Consider the following 17,335-nt stretch of genomic DNA (forward strand, 5'->3'; position numbering starts at 1 on the left):
TTATTATGCGGTAAATATTTAAATATTTATAATATTGAAAACTATATTGTAAATTACAATTACTACATAAAACTTACATAAGTGTTAATAATCTGTAAAAATAATTGAAGTGCCTTCCACACCTTCTTTATATGTAATCAAAAGTATTAAAAATTATATTCCGAAGAGTGCACGATATCACAATATCATAGACGTATAGAATATATTATAGATATTGTAACAGAAAATGTGACAGTAACACAGCTTGTAACCAAATCTATGGATAGTATTAACGTTTCATACAGGTGAGCTATGGTAACTAATATTTAAAGAATTTATTTTCTCGTACTTTTTCATTGTACGTTACTATAAAACAATATTGCAATGCTGTCTATGGTTATAAATAAAATATTCTATAATAGACGTACGACAAAGGAAAAACTGTACTAGGTATCTCGGAAACAGTTCACGGTTACTGCTCTATAATATGTTTGATGACAATTTGAATTTATTTTTCTATATACCTGACTACATACCGGACTTCTTCTTTTATCCCGCGATTGTCTCCATGAAAATAATACGTTACGTAATTTCGTAATAAAGGTATTATTTCGGAAGAATATCACTTCTCAATTCATGAGAATATTATTTCACAAGAGAAGGGGGATCGCTGCAAGTCTGTTATTATGATAATAATAGAGATATTTTATACGAAGAGGGAAGTTGAACGAAATGTCGTTATCGAATTGAGAGAGACTATAGACATTCTGAGATTGTTGTTCTTTTGAACATCATTTGATTCGTCACACAACGTGTGCAGCAAATAATCGATTAAAATTTTTAAAGTATTCATCGGTTTGTCCAAATAAGTCGCTCAAAATTTTCGTAAGTTTAATATATAAAAAAATTGAAAATTTCAGATAAGTATTACAATAATACTGTTGTATGATACAGTGCTTTAATACTTTGTATTCGTAACTTTTATTGTTATTACTAAATTTTTATATTTGTATATGATTATTAATATACATGAAGGCAACTAGTTAGTAATTATTTACAAAAATAAACAATCAAATATTTTGTAATGTGATATTGTACATATTATTCATGCACATGTAACACGTAGTTGGAAATCTCCATCTATTATAATTATTGCTCTATAATCAGTATTATCATATAATAATCGACACTTGTAGTAAATAAGTATATAACATTAATCAAAACAGTGATTGATGTTGGGCAAGTGGATGTTGAGAAGTGATGTTCGGAAGAAAAGCGAAATGCCTGTCTTGAAATTTACGCTCACGATTTTAGCGGTCGCAGGATGCTGGCGACCAACGTCGTGGACGTCGCTGTTTAGATACATAATGTATAACGCTTACACAGCGTCAATAATTATAATTTTATACACATTTGCAATGACCCAAATTATGGAGCTATTGAATGCTGACGACCCTGACGCAATTGGCGACGCCTTATTCAATGCTCTGATTTCGTTTCTGGCGGGCTACAAAGCAATTATTATACGGATAAATCACGATGATATTGCAATGTTAATTGATAATCTCGTCGAAAAGCCATTCAAACCGATGGATTTGAACGAAAACATGATTCGAGAAAAGTTTGACAAGAGAATAACGTAAGTTATTAGTAATGTAAATTATCATTTATATTATCGACCAATCGCTCATTTGCTATAACAACGACATAACTAAAAAAGTGTCATGTTTTAATTGTTTGCAAAAAGAACGGGTCTTTGAATAAAGAGCTAATATACTTTTGTCCCTCTAGTTATTACAAAATCGCCTTTAAAAATAATATTACAAAATTTTAATAATTCAAAATATTTAAACTTATTTTCTGAAAAATTTTTGCTTCTTGAGCGAAATATGCTATTTGAATTAAATTACATATTTTATATATGTTATTGATTTTATAGGAATAATACATTATGTTATTTAACTCTCGTTATGGTAACGGCCTTCTACATGATTTTTCTTTCACTATTGACGGATTTCAAGAATGGAGTTTTATTGTACAAAGCTTGGTTACCGTTCGACTGCTCAATATCTGTGCTATTTTCTTTCGCATACATTCATCAGATATTAACTCTGATATTTATTGGCCTTCTCCATTCCACGTGTGACAATTTAATATGCGGATTATTGTTGCACATTTGCTGCCAGATTGAGATTTTAGAGTACCGTTTATCAAACATCACGAATGGTCCAGGAAATCTGCGCGATTGCGTAAATCACCACATACACATATTTCAGTAAGTTTTTTTTTTAATCCTAGAATACTACATGTTTCTTTAAGATAAATATGATCTTATTAAAATTTCACTAATAACAGTCGTAAAATTTTCAATTTTTTAATAATTTTCTTTTTTCATAATTTAGATTCTTTAATTAAAAGTGTTAAAGTTAAAGTTTACTTGTAAAATTTAAATTAAGTGGCAAATTAATACTCCACATATTTTTCGCAATTTTTTTTTATTCTTCTCAGAGAGAGATATGCATTTTAAAAATATATCAAATAAACAAATATGGAAAGAAGAACTTATTTTTGCATGTTACACTCTATTATTTTTATACTGGCGCATAGATCTATTCAGATTTCCTTTTTCAAGATTTGCAAAAACACAATTACTGTACTTATTAGATAACGAATAATATATTCATTTCTATTCACCATAATTGTATATTAGAAATATTGTATTAGAAACAAATAATTTTATAAATTATAAAAACTATTATATTATCTTTGATGTAAGAATAGTGCTGAATGTAATTGCCATCTCAGACAAATTTTCTTTAAGAATTATATAAAAGCTATTATATAAAGATATTTATTGAACAATAAAAGTATAAGATATTTTTCATGTTTGGATATTAAAGTTGCCAATGTAAATTCATCGATTGAACACCTTAGAAAAAATTGGTAGATAAATTGAAGATGGTTTTTGTAATTTTAGATACGCGTATATGCTGAACGATAGATTTTCCAAGATAATTCCTAGTGAGTTCGTAATGATCACGGTGGTAATGTGCTATAACTTAATTCATATGGCTTTTAAATCGTCCAATACCATTTCTTATATACAGGACGTTATGGTTGTGGCATCCACTATGGCTCCGATTTTTTATTATTGTTGGTTCGGCAATGAAATCAAGCTGAAGGTAGTTCTAGTAACTGGTTTTAATTTCACAGTTATTAATCAGTTTATCTGAAAGAAAGTTGCAACATCAGCGTCTATCGCTGCAAAAAGAAGAAAACGTATACACGCATAGTACACATACACATACATTGTATAAGGGGGATAAGATATGTGACCTTTTATTATAATTTTATCTGCAGAGCCTCCAATTATCAGACAGTATTTATAACTTGGAATGGACGTTATTTAGCAACAATATAAAGAAAGGTCTTTTAATGATCATGAGTCGTGCTACGATTCCAATCGAGTTTACCAGCGCAGATATTATGTCGGTGAATCTTGACTCTTTCCTAAGGGTTTGTATGAGGAATTTATTTTTTCCATGTGATAAATGTACAGTTCATTCAATGAGATTTATCAGTATATAATTCTATGATTGTTTAGGTACTTAAGGCGTCATATTCGCTTTTTAATGTATTAATACATTCGCAGAAACACTAACGTAGCAAAATATTGATAATTGTTATTTATAATAAAGGACTCCGTAGAATTCTTATGGAAAATGGTCTTTGACAGTAAAAATTATCAGTGATTTTGCTATTTTATATTTTATGTGATGCTAATCAAAATTTAACATTGTCACAACCTCCGCAAAAATCACATAAATTATAAAATAGCGAAGTTACAGCCAATCTTGTCAAAAGTGCCATTTTCCATAAGAATTGTGCGCAGTCCTTTATATCATGTTTATATTATCAACACATCGAGAGTGATAGTAATCAATTAATTAATAACAAATTTTCAAGAAAAAATATTACAAAATTGTCAATAAGGTATGTTAAGTACCTTATTAATAAATAATAATTAAATTAGTTTAGAAACGCGCGTAAGATCAAATAAGCCGAATATAAATAAATTACAGAAAATGATTATTTACAATAAAGATATATAAATATAATTATTGCAAACGTTCTTGTGTCCGTGTGTATGTGTGTATGTGTGTGTGCGATGATTCATTTTCATCTTCTCTCTCATAAATAATTATTATTTTTATCACTTTTTTCTTGACAAGAATGTTTTAGCAGGAATTGTTAACTCGAACAAATATGCAAATATGTAAATTATGCGTTTTTCATTAATTGCAATATTTATATGCAAAAGTTTGGCTTTTATAATGAGTGATATATATTGGGGCAAAATTGAATGGATCTGTGCTTAAAGATTAAGATAATATCTTCTCTTATATTCTTATTTATATGCGACGTAGCGGATGCATAAATCGACATGTAACGAGGTGCTTCGTGATGTTTTAAGACTGATAAAAACAAATAAATTAATACAATATTGATAGATATTATATGGTATATTATCTATGTATTATCCGTAGTATTATCTGTAGTATTAAGACTTCCTACAGATAAGTCATAGTTCCTGATTTATTAATTATTATATGACAAATTCCCTTTTTTGTATAGTAATAAATAAAATATTTAGTAAAATTGTTAACTAATGCGTATACTAAAGAGCAACATCTAACAATATAAGTACCTATAATCAGAGAAAAAAATTCATAATGTATTAACTTGTAATAAGAATATAAAATTTTTATTTATGCGCGTTCTCTCATTACTGCAGCAAATCGCTGTTCTATGCAGTTGCCGTATATCCTATGTAGTTTTGTTATAAAGTCTACATATTATGAAATGACGTTACGCGTAGGCGTTATTATGGAGAAGTGTTATTGCGCACAGATAGATGCTGCCGTAACTCATATTTCAATAATAATGCAAATATGAGTGAGAGAGTTTAGTAAAAAATGAAGATATTTTGAGACAGAATAATGCAAAATTTTCAAGTCATATTAAATAAAAATTTTAAAAAAGAGATCTAGATTAAAACTAGAGTATGAAAATATTTTATTAAAACATAAATATACAATTGCATAAGTATACAATTTATGCAACACATTTTATTTTTGTATTTTGCCTAATATCACTGCAATTAATCCTATAAGCACTGTATTAATACTATTGCATTAATACACTTTTCTCTGCGCATATCAGCGAAGGTCCTCGTATAATATTGTTTTAATTGCTACAATCACTATCAACATCAAGTAAAAAGAGCTGACGTAGTATCGTGGAAGTTATTACGTCACTGTATATAATAGCTTCTACCACTTTTTCCCCGATGTTTTTATGTTCTACCGACAATCGTGAATAGAAATCGATATATATAAAACGTAGTCCTATATGTAATGACATGTCAAGCACTGGGTAGTGACAGTAATAAAAAAAAATTTTTTTTATCAATGTACAATAAGTAACTTGCGTGAATGCTTCATAGGGGCAACTTACATCTGGTGTTCTATATTGATGAATCTTCGAAAGTACATCTGCCTTGCCTTCTACCTTATTGTGGAAATGTTATTTACCCCATCGCGTGACAAAAATTGCAGCTTATCTATACGTTGACTCATTGGAAATAATATTCCGCGCCGTTGCAAAATCGGTATTACGATAATAATAGAGAAAGATAAGAAGGAGGTTCGGTGAACGGATCCCGCATTGTCAGAAAGTGGTGTCGCGAGACTATAGACATTCTGGATGTATCCTGCTCTCTTGTAAAATTTGTCCATTGTCATTTGACGTGTGAATATGATTTAATTATATAATAATTTTTCCACAAATTATTTAAATAGTATATCAATTACTTTTCAAGATATTTGTGGTAGACACTTTTAATGTTACGTCGAGTAATTGACTGTGTGAATTGATCACTTTGTAAGTATAACAGTAGATATTATAAATTTACAAGTTTTATATGTTAAATTAAGATAAAATTGTACTATTATATAAACGTACTATTATATTTAGTTTAACGCCACATAATATATTGTGTTTGGCACAATTTAATCATTTTCTAAACATAATTATTTTTTGCATTCCTTCCAATGCTTGTAAATCATCAATATCTCATAAACAACATAGATATAAATATAGGAACAAAATTCGAGGAAAATATAGTAATGTGAGTAACATAAAAGCAAACGCTTCAAAAACAAGTGGACATAATAATTTTCCATGGTCGTTAGTATATTTTCATGAGAAATTTGTATGTATTATAGGAAGTACGCTTTCTGGTATTATGGCGTCGTCAGCCATATGCATAATTTTAAATGCCATCTTTATGGATTTTATGAACGGGAACTTTACATTCAAGGCATGGGTACCATTCGATAGGCCAACCATTATATTTTATTTCGTATTCACTCACCAAATGATAGGTATGCCGGTATGTCAATCTGTGCGGCTGTAAACGTTGCCTGTTTCCTGCGATAGCCTGATATCCGGATTCCTACAGGGGCTGCAGGAGATCCGCAATCCACTGTCAACTCGAAATCCTGCAATACCGATTGACGAAAATCTTACATAATCAACATAGGTATTCTTCGTGATTGCGTGTACGTCACCACGACCACTCAAAATACTGAAATATATATATATACATACTGGAATCTGGAATGCGCACTGGAAGCTACAGCTAAGCGGAAAACGAGGGAAGAAGACTGCTTTTCAACGCTTCAGGGAGGCCACCTGTCTTTTTGTACGCATGCCATCAGTATACGACAAGGATAGGTGGCCTCTCTGACGGCTATGACAGCACCTATCCTTTCCTCAGTTCCCTCGCGTGTCGACCGCCCGCGCCAGTGCGCGTTCCAGTATGTATATTTCAGTGTATGAGTTAGTTTTTAAAACAACTTCTGTCTTACTTCAAAATTTGGAAATATTGTCTGAATAGACTAAAATCTTCTATTTAATCGTAGATACGCGTATATGGTAAATCGCAGGTTTGTGAAGATAATCGCTCTCCAGTTCGCAGTAAGCATGCTAGTGGTGTGTGCTATAATTTATACAAATTGGTTTCTATTTCTTTCGCGATGATCAATGAAAGTCTCATTACACTGATATTGTATACAGCTTGCATGTTTGTCACAGATCTTTCTTTATGGCTGTCTTAAAAATGAGACTCAAATTAAAAGTACATAATTTATCTACATACATATATAATCTTATATTTACATATGAAAAAGTCAATTAGATTTCTGTAACTACAAAAAATTTTTTTAAATTATAAAAGTAAAAAATGGAGACAAAGAAAAGGGAGTATCATTACACAACACGTAATATGTTTCTAATGATATGCGGTGTTTTATTTACTTACAGAGCATTGGAGTAGCAAACGGCATATACAATATGGAGTGGCAGATGCTTGATAAGAATATCAAAAGAGATCTGTTAATCATGAGGCGCTCGATGGTCCCCATTGAATGTAATAGCGCGGTTATCACATTGAATCTTGACTCATTTGTGTCAGTATAAGTCAATTATAAAAATATGTTTACTTTTTCTCATAAATGTTTTAATTAATATTAAATGCATTTTAAACTTTTTTCCAGTTACTTGAAGCATCAGCTTTATTCAGCTTACAATCTATTGAAACGCTCTCAGCAGGAACATAATTGATAAATTAAGATTGTTATCATATTTCACGAAGCGACGTACAAGGTATGTTGAAGAGCAAAAATTTGATTTATTTAACATACCGTTAACTAGACAATATATGAAATGTTTGCGGAAGACAAATATTAGGACATATTAAAAATTTTTGGCGTATAAAGAAAGGTATTAATCATATGTTTATAATGAGAAATGAAATTGCAGAATGCAGATTAAGACGATGTTACAAGAAATTTATACTAACAGTAGATATATTCAAGTAGAATTGTTATTAATGTTTTCTATATTTCTATTATTCCATATTTCTACTTGGGCTACAAATATTTACAGCCTGCGTTAAAACTGTTGATTGATATTTTATTATAGTAAGTAATATTGCAGAGAAAATAAAAATATATTAAAAGAAAAATTTTTTTATAACTACCGTGCATATAACTACATAACATCTTTAACTTTTTATCTAAGAATTAAAGAGATTTTCTTACTATATTCGCTAAAGGGAGAGCAAGCGTAAAAGTCAATATTCAACGAAGCACATGATAATATTTTTTTATCACATATGACAGCAGACAGTAGACAGTACGCCGCAACAAAAAGCATATTACTGTCTAACTGAGCGTATTGACTATCAACATTAAAATTTCATTGCTATGAAGTTAACGATTCACTACGCGACAACCAAAGTATTCAGTTTGCGAATAGACAGTAAAAATATTTTGTAATGTACATACTATAACCGAACCATATTGAAGGTATGACGAATAATTGTGGAAATAGAGAATAAATAATATATCTTACTAAGGACAATTGAAAGAATTTATTCTACATATATCTGTCTGTCTCTTCTATCGTCTTCATGAAAATGTTATTGTAGATGTAGATGGAGTACATTATGTGTAATTTTCTAATAAAGCATATATAAATATATATATATATCTCGAAACAATCTTGCGTCTTGGTTCATGAAAATATTATTTCTCAAGAACGTCGTTGATAGTTCCGTATTATAATAATAACAGGGATATAGATACGGGAGGGACGCGAGTAGAAATATCACAATTAGAAAATCATCGAGAGATGCAATAGACATTTATCCATTGTCATTTGAGGAGACGGAGAAACAAAGATTTAACCAAATAATGTTCGTGAGAATTACCTGATCAATTTAAATTAGTTTTGACAATGTGATAGACAGTTGAAGCAGACACAAATAGTGTAAATTAATCGGAAAATTTTTGTAAGTGCACTATATATATATATATATATATATAAAAGAACCATAATATATTACAAAAAAATTGAATAGTTAATTTTTAAATTAATGAATGCTTTATGTACACTTTACAATATGCTTTACGTAGTAAAATTGACTAATTTAAAAATTGCATTTTTCATCGAAAAAAAATATTTTTACAATTTTTTCAGTATCAAATATCTTTTTAAATTAAATCTTAAATTATAAAATATTGCTTTTTAAAGATTTTAAAAGATGCGGTATATCTTTTCTTTAAATTATTAGAAGCATTCTTAACATTTTCTCTTTCCATTCTTGAAAGAGACGTATTTCGATCACGATAAACTATGATGTAATGTTAACAGCAAATTGTGTAGGCTAATTTGAATTAAAGAAAAAGCTCAAATGCGCATGCTGAAATTTACACTCACGATCTGCGCGCTCGCTGGATGCTGGCAGCCGCTTACGTGGACGTCGCTGTTTAAACATATAATTTATAAGGCTTACGCAATGTTTCTGATATTCTCATTATATATATTTCTGACTTCTCAATTTGTAAACATCATATTAAACGTCGGCAACTCCGATGAATTTACCGATGCCTTGTATATGATGTTGACGGTACTTGTAGCAGGCTACAAACAGATTTATATGTGGGTAGACCGTAAGAATGTGATGGTAATAATAAATGTTCTTACTGAGAAACCTTTTGCACCATATGAAACACATGAAGTAATGATTCAAAAGAAATTTGAGAAAATGATACAGTAAGTGTCATTATAAGATTGTGTAATTAAATCAATCACTCTTCGACAAAATTCTTTCTGAGTAGTAAGACACTTTGCCTTGTGTTTTTAAATATTTTATACCAATTATTTATACTAATTATTTAAATATTTTATACTAATTATTTATAGTAATTATAGTAATAGCTTGCAGAATTATTGTATCTATTTTATTAGTGATACAAATAATGTAAATTACATATATCATCTAATTAAAATTGTTCAAAACACATGTTTTTTGACTTTTTGTAAAATAACCAATATTTTTACAATTATAAATGCAAATAGGAAACTAAAAAATGTAATAAATATAAATAGTAATGCGGGAGATGTAAAAAAAGAAAACAAGTTAAAAAATTGGCTATAATAAATTTTATAATTTATACTTTGTAGGAACAATACGCGGAGATATTTAACCATTGTCATGATGTCAATCACATCGATAATATGGATGTCTGTCTCCACGGATCTTATGAAAAGAAATTTGACGTATAAGGCATGGATACCGTTTGACTACTCATCTCCCGCTATATATTTTATTGTGTATACTCACCAATTATTAGCCATGTCAACCTCTGGTATAGTAAATGTTGCTTGCGAGAGTTTACTTTGTGGATTCTTACTGCACATCTGCTGCCAGTTTGAAATTCTGGGATATCGATTGACAAAACTCACGCATGATCAAAATAGTCTGCGCGACTGTGTTTATCACCACAACCGTATCTTTGAGTTAGTCTATTTAAGTAGTTTTGTACTTCAAACAAAATTAATTTTTCTACAACAGCTGGAAAGACAGCAATAGTTTTCGACTTATGAAAGATCAAAGATCCAAAGATTTTCTGCATAAAAATAAAATAAAGAAATGCAAATATAGTTAACAGAATCTTTTGAATTTCTCATTGAACTTTAAGTAGAATTTGATTGACGAGGAACTAAAAGAAAATTCTTTTAAAAATGAAATATTTGATAAATACTTAAATTAAATATTTAAATACTTTGATATATTTCGTACATTTCTGTAACTAAAAATAGTACTTAATAAAATTTTCATTGAATAAAGATAAATTTTAAAATAGAGAGAGAGAAAGAGGAAAATTTTGAAAAAGAAGTGTTAGAAAAATCTAAAATATTTTGACTTACCTTGCGTTTATCTCTAAACATTTATTTCTAAATATTTTGTCCTAAATAAGCAATTAAAATTAAGTAACATGAATTAACAAGTATATAGTGAATAATTTAAAAAATGCAAGGATATAAACTGAGAATTTTTAATCTAATCGCAGATATGCATATACAGTGAATAACATGTTTGCGAAAATAATCGCTATCCAGTTTGCTGTGAGCATGTTGGTAGTGTGCTCGAATTTATATCAAATAGCTATGGCGACTGATTACGTGAGCTTTATTCCATTGATGATGTATACGAGTGCTATATTAGTGCAGATTTTCATCTACTGCTGGTTTGGCAACGAAGTCAAGTTAAAAGTACATCTTATTTAAATGGATCCTATTTATATATTAAATATTATTTAAAATAGAATTAATTGCGTTGCTAAATAGAAGAGTTAACAAGTAACCTTTTTTAAGTGTCACAGGCCGATTCTTTCATTTTTTGGATTTTGATTTAAGATGTCAAAACATGATTTTTCATGTAGACAATAATTAGTATTAAACGTGCACTTATGCACAGTGTCTCATTTTTAATGACAGAATAAAATACTTAAATCAAAATCCAAAAACTGAAAAAATTGAATACCTATCTTGAAGCGTGACACTTGAAAGAAGTTATCTGTAAGAAAAAATATATAGTTGAGATTATGATACTTCTCATTAATGTTGTATAAAAAATATTACAATTTTAGAGCCTTCAATTAGTAAATAGCATTTATGACATAGAATGGCCGGCGCTCAGCAATAACAACAAGAGAAATCTCTTATTAATTATGAAACGCGCCATGACTCCCATCGAATTTACTAGCGCGTATATAATCACAATGAATCTCGAGTCGTTCGTAGCTGTCAGTATCAAACAATTGAGATAAATATTATTACTAAATATTGCAATTATTTCAGATAACTTTTAATGTATCTATAATTTTTTACAGTTACTTAAGATGTCATATTCAGTTTTCAATTTGCTGCATCAAACGCATGAATAGTAACATAATTAATAAATAGAAATTGTTAAAAAGTAGAAATAATGATTAATACCTTGTTAGTATCGACAAGATAATCCTCAGATTTATAAAATTTTTATCGAGAATTTTAATTGGTGCTTCTTTAAAAGTGAATAAAGAATAAAAAGTGTTAATTAAAGGATCTCATCAATACTCTTAAAAATTTGTGTTAATGCTAAAGATATGAATAAAATCATTATAAGCATTTCTGTGTATATGCATGTGTGTACGTGAGATATTTTATTCGTTCGATGCTTTTGTATTACAAACATGCTTTGTGTTAAAATGATCAACTTTGTATTTTAGACAGCCATATTGTATTATAACACATTATAGCGATTAAAGTAATATGTATATACACATACACAAGTATATCAATAAATAAATTTTAATTTGCATTATACCATTGATTTATGTGTGTATGTGTATGTGAGTGTATGTAACCAATCTGTATTCAAGATTAAAAATTTTTTCTTACCTTATTTACGTTTGCAATATAAGATAGAATAAATGTATAAGAATCAATATAGAAATAGCGTGTCTCGATATACATGTCAGGCCACACGCGATAAGGCAACAAAAACTTAGTAAATGTAAAACTGAGTGTATAGGCTATTGGTATTAACATTTCATAGAGGTAAACTGCAGCTAATGATTCCTTAACTGACGTTCAGAGATGTATATCCGATAAAATTGTGGATAATACAATAGAAAGAAATGTCTAATATTTTGGCATACATGTATACACGACGAAGAGTCTATATTAAAGTATTTTACAAATAGTTGACAATAACTTATAATTTATTAAGAGTTCAAAGAACTTGTTTCTCCTTATATCTGTTTTCCCTCTATCTCGCTGTCTCTCGACATAATAGTACATCATTCAATTCTCTAATAGGACATGTATATCGAAATATTTCCGCATTTCAATTCATGAAGATGTTATTTCGCGAGGTATTATTTCGTGAGATATTATTTCGTGAGATATTATTTCGCAAGTTGTACGTATGGATATTACAATAATAACGAAAATAGATATGAAGGATATGTAACGAACAGTATCATTATCAGAAAGTCTCGAGATATTCTATAGACATTCTCTCCCCCTTTCAAAATCGGCTTATTCACTTTCATTTGAGATGCGACGAGTGTTGAGACAATGCTTGTAAAAATTATATGAACAGTTTAAATAAATTTAAAAGTGAAAGGTTGAATGTAAACGTAAGTAATTCATGGTGCAAAGAAATCAGAAGAGCTTCGTAAGTGCATAATATAAATATTATATGCATATCAAAAGCTTGAAGTCAGAAAATAAAATCTTACCAAGTGATTTCGATATTGGTGTTCTTTTATAATTTATTCGTAATGTAAATTATCTTTGTAAATATAAATACTTCTCAGCAAAATTTCTATAAAAATTTAATCAAATTTAATCAAATTGAAATTTAATAATATTTTTTTCAATATTTGATATCTCCATTTAAGCAATAAAGCAATATTGTACAATTATAATTTATGCTACAGAAAGTATACACTTATAAAATAAATAAAATATACTTTAGGCTAAATGTACTTCAGCTAACGGCAAGCATAGCTTTGTTAAATAAATTAAAAAAATATAATTTTAACTTTTATGGTAATTTCTTTAACATTTTTAGTAAATTAATTTTATTTCTAGTATGTGATCCTTTTCTCTAAAAGAGAAATGTTTCTATAAAATAGTAAAAAATAATGTAATAAATATTAATTGATGTAAACAAAATTATATAAAAAATTTATATTAAAGAGGCTCAAATGCGGGTGCTGGAATTTACACTCCTAGTCTGCTCATTTACCGGATGTTGGCAACCGAATTCGTGGACATCGTTATTTAAACATATAATTTATAAAACATACGCAATGTTTCTTGTCTCCGCATTATATATATTTTCGTTCTCTCAATTTATGAACATCATGCTGAACGTCGAGAACTCTGACGAGTTCACCGATTCTTTATACATGATGTTGACCGTATTTGTCGCAGGCTATAAACAAGTTTATATGTGGATAGATCGCAAAAATATTATGATGATAATCAACCTTTTTTACGAAAAACCTTTTGCAGCATGCGACACACGCGAACTTATGATTCAACAAAAATTTGAGAAAATAGTAAAGTGAGTATTAATAATTTCACGCAAAAATTTCTCACCGATTCTTTAATAATACGTTTTCTAAATAGCAAAATATTTCATATATGTCTTTTAAATACTTTAGAACGATACTAATTATATTGTACATACATTTTGCATGACAACTTACACCAATAAATCTGTAACATATATATAACAGAATTGATTAATTTTTCCAAAAACTGCCATACTTTTCTTTAAAATAAAAGAAAAAACAGTGTTTCTATATTTATAAATAAAAAAGAGAAAATTTGATAGATTAATAATTAAGTGATAATAAAGTAAAATAAGACTTAAAAGAAATTAGTTAAAATAATTTTCATAATCATTTTATAGGAATAGTACATTACGATACTTGATGGTCATTTTGTCGGCAATTATATCAATAATTGTGACGTCTGTATTTACGGCATTTATGAGTAAAAATTTGACGTATAAAGCATGGGTGCCGTTCAATTATTCGCATCCTGTTTTATACTTTCTTGTTTACTGTCACCAATTGATAGGCATGGCAACTTCCGGTATAGTAAACGCCGGTTGCGAGGGCATGATTTGCGGTCTTTTATTACACCTCTGCTGCCAGCTTGAAATTCTGGAATATCGATTGACAAAAATGGCAGATGACGAAAACATTCTGCGTGACTGTGTTTATCATCACAACCGTATCTTTGAGTTGGTTTCTTATGTAATTTTGTTACTTTTAATCATTTGAATTATATACAATATAAAATCCCATATTCGTAACAATCGTTCTTTTAATAATACAAAAATAATTAAAGCACATACTTAACAAATTCCACACAAAGTCTTCATTTTTATTTACAAACCCTCTTTGAAATCAATTTTGGATTAATTCTTCCTTATTTATTGAAAGTTTTAAGAAATATAAAGAAACTTGATATATCTATTTTTATTATTTTATTATTAGATTCCTTAACAATCCAATTTGTATATAATTTTAAAAGCCGCACGCGTAAGAAACTAAGCGTCTTTTATTTAATCGCAGATGTGCGTACACAGTAAATAACATGTTCGCGAAAATAATTGGTCTCCAGTTTGCGGTGAGCATGTTGGTGTTATGCTCGAATTTATATCGAATAGCAATGGCAACGGATTATGTGATCTTTCTTTCACTGATGACATATACAAGTGCCATATTGTCGCAAATCTTTATTTATTGTTGGTTTGGAAACGAACTCAAAGTGAAAGTATATATTTCTCTAAAATGGATTGACATACATATATACCATTAAATATAAATAATAAAAGAGATATATCATTAAAAGAAGTAGGACGAATATGACATTTCTTAATGTGCAATTCTTTGTATATCGTAGAGCCTTCAGTTGGCGAGTAACGTTTTTAATGTAAAGTGGTCAGGACTTAGCAATAGCAGCAAGAAAGGCCTTTTAATAATCATGAAGCGTGCAACTATTCCTATTGAATTTAGTAGCGCGCACATAATTACGATGAATCTCGAGTCATTTGTAGCTGTCAGTATCAGACAATTAAGATAGATATTATTACTAAGTATTGCAACTTTTAATCTACAATTTTTTTACAGTTACTTAAGATGTCATACTCAGCTTTCAACTTGTTGCATCAAACGCAAGAATAACGTGATAAACAGAAGTTATTGTTCATACTTAACGTGTTATAAAATCACGTACAACCCATCATATTTAAATACAGGATCCATATCTCATTAGTATTGACTAGATAATTTTCACGAGACTGAGATACAATTCTTATGGAAATTTTCATGGACGTTAATTTCGGTATTTGAAAAGATATTAAACATTTTAAAAAAAGATATAAAAATTGCATAAATTAAAGCACAGTGTTAGTATCTCGAAAATTTCATATTAGTACTAAAAATAAAATTGTTAGTAGTCGGCATAAAATTGGTAGTAGTAAACATTTCTGTGATATCTCCTCTCCTCCATAATTCTCCATATTCCTAATGTAATATTAAATTACAAAGATTTACATTAAAACCATTCACTTTTTATTTAAATATTCTGATTTATTATTTAGTACCTTGGATAAACATTCTGGATTAAATGTTACAGAAGCACTAAAAAATCGTGCATATAAAAGATTAATAAAGTTACATATAAACAAATATATTTATAAAAGAAGTTTAGTTTGCGTTACTATATTAATGTAGTGTGTGCTTGGACAAATCTAAAATTATTAATTAAGATTTTTTCTTACCTCTTATTTATTCGTCCTTGATTCAATTCAAACAAACAATGTGTCACGATCAGCGGCGCATTCATTGTTTCTATTGATTTCATAATGAACTTCATCTTTTAAATGCTTTGTCAATTTGCATGAGTATGTGAGTGTGAATGCCCACGCGCGCGCGCGCGCGCGCGTGTGTGTGTGTGTGTGTGTGTGTGTGTGTGTGTGTGTGTGTGTGTGTGTGTGTGTGTGTGTGTGTGTGCGCGCGCGTGCGTGTGTACGCACTATTATATTGCACGAACGCGCATCCGTGCAATATAATAGAAGAACACAATATGATATACATCATATTTTGTCATAAATATACAATAAAGAAACTATACTGATATATCGTGAAAGTAATTGAAGACTAATAATATAATTTATTAAACAAAATTCAAAGAACTTATTTCTTCGAATATATTTATTTTATTTTTGTACTGCTATCCCTCTCTTATGTAAAATAATGGGTTATTACACAATTTTCCAAGAAAATATATGTCTCCTAAAGAGACACGTTGTATCTTTATTCATGAAAATATTATTTGGCATTTATCGATACAGTATTACGCTAATATAATCAAAGTAAAGATAAAAATTTGCAGAAGGGATAATAGATAATATCCCTACTGAAAAGTCACAAGGATTATAAACATTCAGAATATCGATCCTTTGTAAAATTATCTATTTGTGTTTAAAACAAAAATTTACTTACCTATTTTTTCTTTAAAAAAATTGTGTGTACGTTTAAAAAATTATAGCTTTGCAAATATTTAGTAGATTATTGGACCATGTAAATTGCAAGAAATAATAATTCGACAAAAATTAGAATAAATAATACAGTAATGTACATATACCTATGTGCATATACATAATATATGACTCGTGTTTTAAATGCATTTATCTCACAATTTATTTGAATCCTTTACATTTACATCTATAAATTGAGAATGTTTCTAATTTTTATAAATAAGAACATTTTAATTATAATAATCCAACAAACCAAAATCCAAAATATATCCCAAAAAATAAAATAACGAGTAAAGTTTGATAAATAAATAATATAATAATATGATAATTGTG

The 17,335-nt window shown here is 28.9% G+C and overlaps 3 protein-coding genes and 1 pseudogene across 3 annotated transcripts; all 4 read left to right on the forward strand.

The window, feature by feature from the left end:
* The first annotated feature begins 1,104 nt into the window (after positions 1–1,104).
* On the forward strand, positions 1,105–4,097 carry LOC139778217 (odorant receptor 43a-like). The gene is made up of 5 exons (XM_071716092.1): positions 1,105–1,618; positions 1,919–2,254; positions 2,957–3,161; positions 3,340–3,495; positions 3,584–4,097. The coding sequence occupies exons 1-5, from the start codon at positions 1,212–1,214 to the stop codon at positions 3,638–3,640; spliced, it is 1,161 nt and encodes a 386-aa protein (XP_071572193.1). The 5' UTR covers positions 1,105–1,211; the 3' UTR covers positions 3,641–4,097.
* A 2,231-nt stretch (positions 4,098–6,328) lies between these two features.
* LOC139778231 (uncharacterized) lies at positions 6,329–8,975 on the forward strand (annotated as a pseudogene).
* Positions 8,976–9,165: 190 nt separating this feature from the next.
* On the forward strand, positions 9,166–12,253 carry LOC139778228 (odorant receptor 46a-like). The gene is made up of 5 exons (XM_071716103.1): positions 9,166–9,660; positions 10,072–10,407; positions 10,962–11,163; positions 11,541–11,696; positions 11,784–12,253. Exons 1-5 carry the CDS (start codon positions 9,299–9,301, stop codon positions 11,835–11,837), a joined length of 1,110 nt encoding a protein of 369 aa, XP_071572204.1. The 5' UTR covers positions 9,166–9,298; the 3' UTR covers positions 11,838–12,253.
* Positions 12,254–13,608: 1,355 nt separating this feature from the next.
* Positions 13,609–15,930, forward strand: LOC139778241 (odorant receptor 46a-like). The gene is made up of 5 exons (XM_071716112.1): positions 13,609–14,011; positions 14,363–14,698; positions 15,033–15,234; positions 15,364–15,519; positions 15,591–15,930. The coding sequence occupies exons 1-5, from the start codon at positions 13,650–13,652 to the stop codon at positions 15,642–15,644; spliced, it is 1,110 nt and encodes a 369-aa protein (XP_071572213.1). The 5' UTR covers positions 13,609–13,649; the 3' UTR covers positions 15,645–15,930.
* The last annotated feature ends 1,405 nt before the right edge of the window (positions 15,931–17,335 follow it).

This window comes from Temnothorax nylanderi, unplaced genomic scaffold, assembly GCF_030848795.1.
Source record: "Temnothorax nylanderi isolate EJ_2023f unplaced genomic scaffold, tnyl_v1.0 TNYL_tig0176_pilon, whole genome shotgun sequence".
In the NCBI taxonomy this organism is placed as follows: Eukaryota; Metazoa; Arthropoda; class Insecta; order Hymenoptera; family Formicidae; genus Temnothorax; species Temnothorax nylanderi.

What these genes read in the sequence shown, in the direction of transcription:
- LOC139778228 (XM_071716103.1), top strand. Translation starts at nt 9,299, where the DNA reads ATGCGCATGCTGAAATTTACACTCACGATCTGCGCGCTCGCTGGATGC. An exon ending in CACCACAACCGTATCTTTGA is followed by an intron (nt 10,408 to 10,961) that starts GTTAGTCTATTT and finishes ATCTAATCGCAG; the next exon opens with ATATGCATATACAGTGAATA. An exon ending in ATCTCGAGTCGTTCGTAGCT is followed by an intron (nt 11,697 to 11,783) that starts GTCAGTATCAAA and finishes AATTTTTTACAG; the next exon opens with TTACTTAAGATGTCATATTC.
- LOC139778241 (XM_071716112.1), top strand. Translation starts at nt 13,650, where the DNA reads ATGCGGGTGCTGGAATTTACACTCCTAGTCTGCTCATTTACCGGATGT. An exon ending in GAAACGAACTCAAAGTGAAA is followed by an intron (nt 15,235 to 15,363) that starts GTATATATTTCT and finishes TGTATATCGTAG; the next exon opens with AGCCTTCAGTTGGCGAGTAA. An exon ending in ATCTCGAGTCATTTGTAGCT is followed by an intron (nt 15,520 to 15,590) that starts GTCAGTATCAGA and finishes ATTTTTTTACAG; the next exon opens with TTACTTAAGATGTCATACTC.
- LOC139778217 (XM_071716092.1), top strand. Translation starts at nt 1,212, where the DNA reads ATGTTGGGCAAGTGGATGTTGAGAAGTGATGTTCGGAAGAAAAGCGAA. An exon ending in CACCACATACACATATTTCA is followed by an intron (nt 2,255 to 2,956) that starts GTAAGTTTTTTT and finishes TTGTAATTTTAG; the next exon opens with ATACGCGTATATGCTGAACG. An exon ending in ATCTTGACTCTTTCCTAAGG is followed by an intron (nt 3,496 to 3,583) that starts GTTTGTATGAGG and finishes ATGATTGTTTAG; the next exon opens with GTACTTAAGGCGTCATATTC.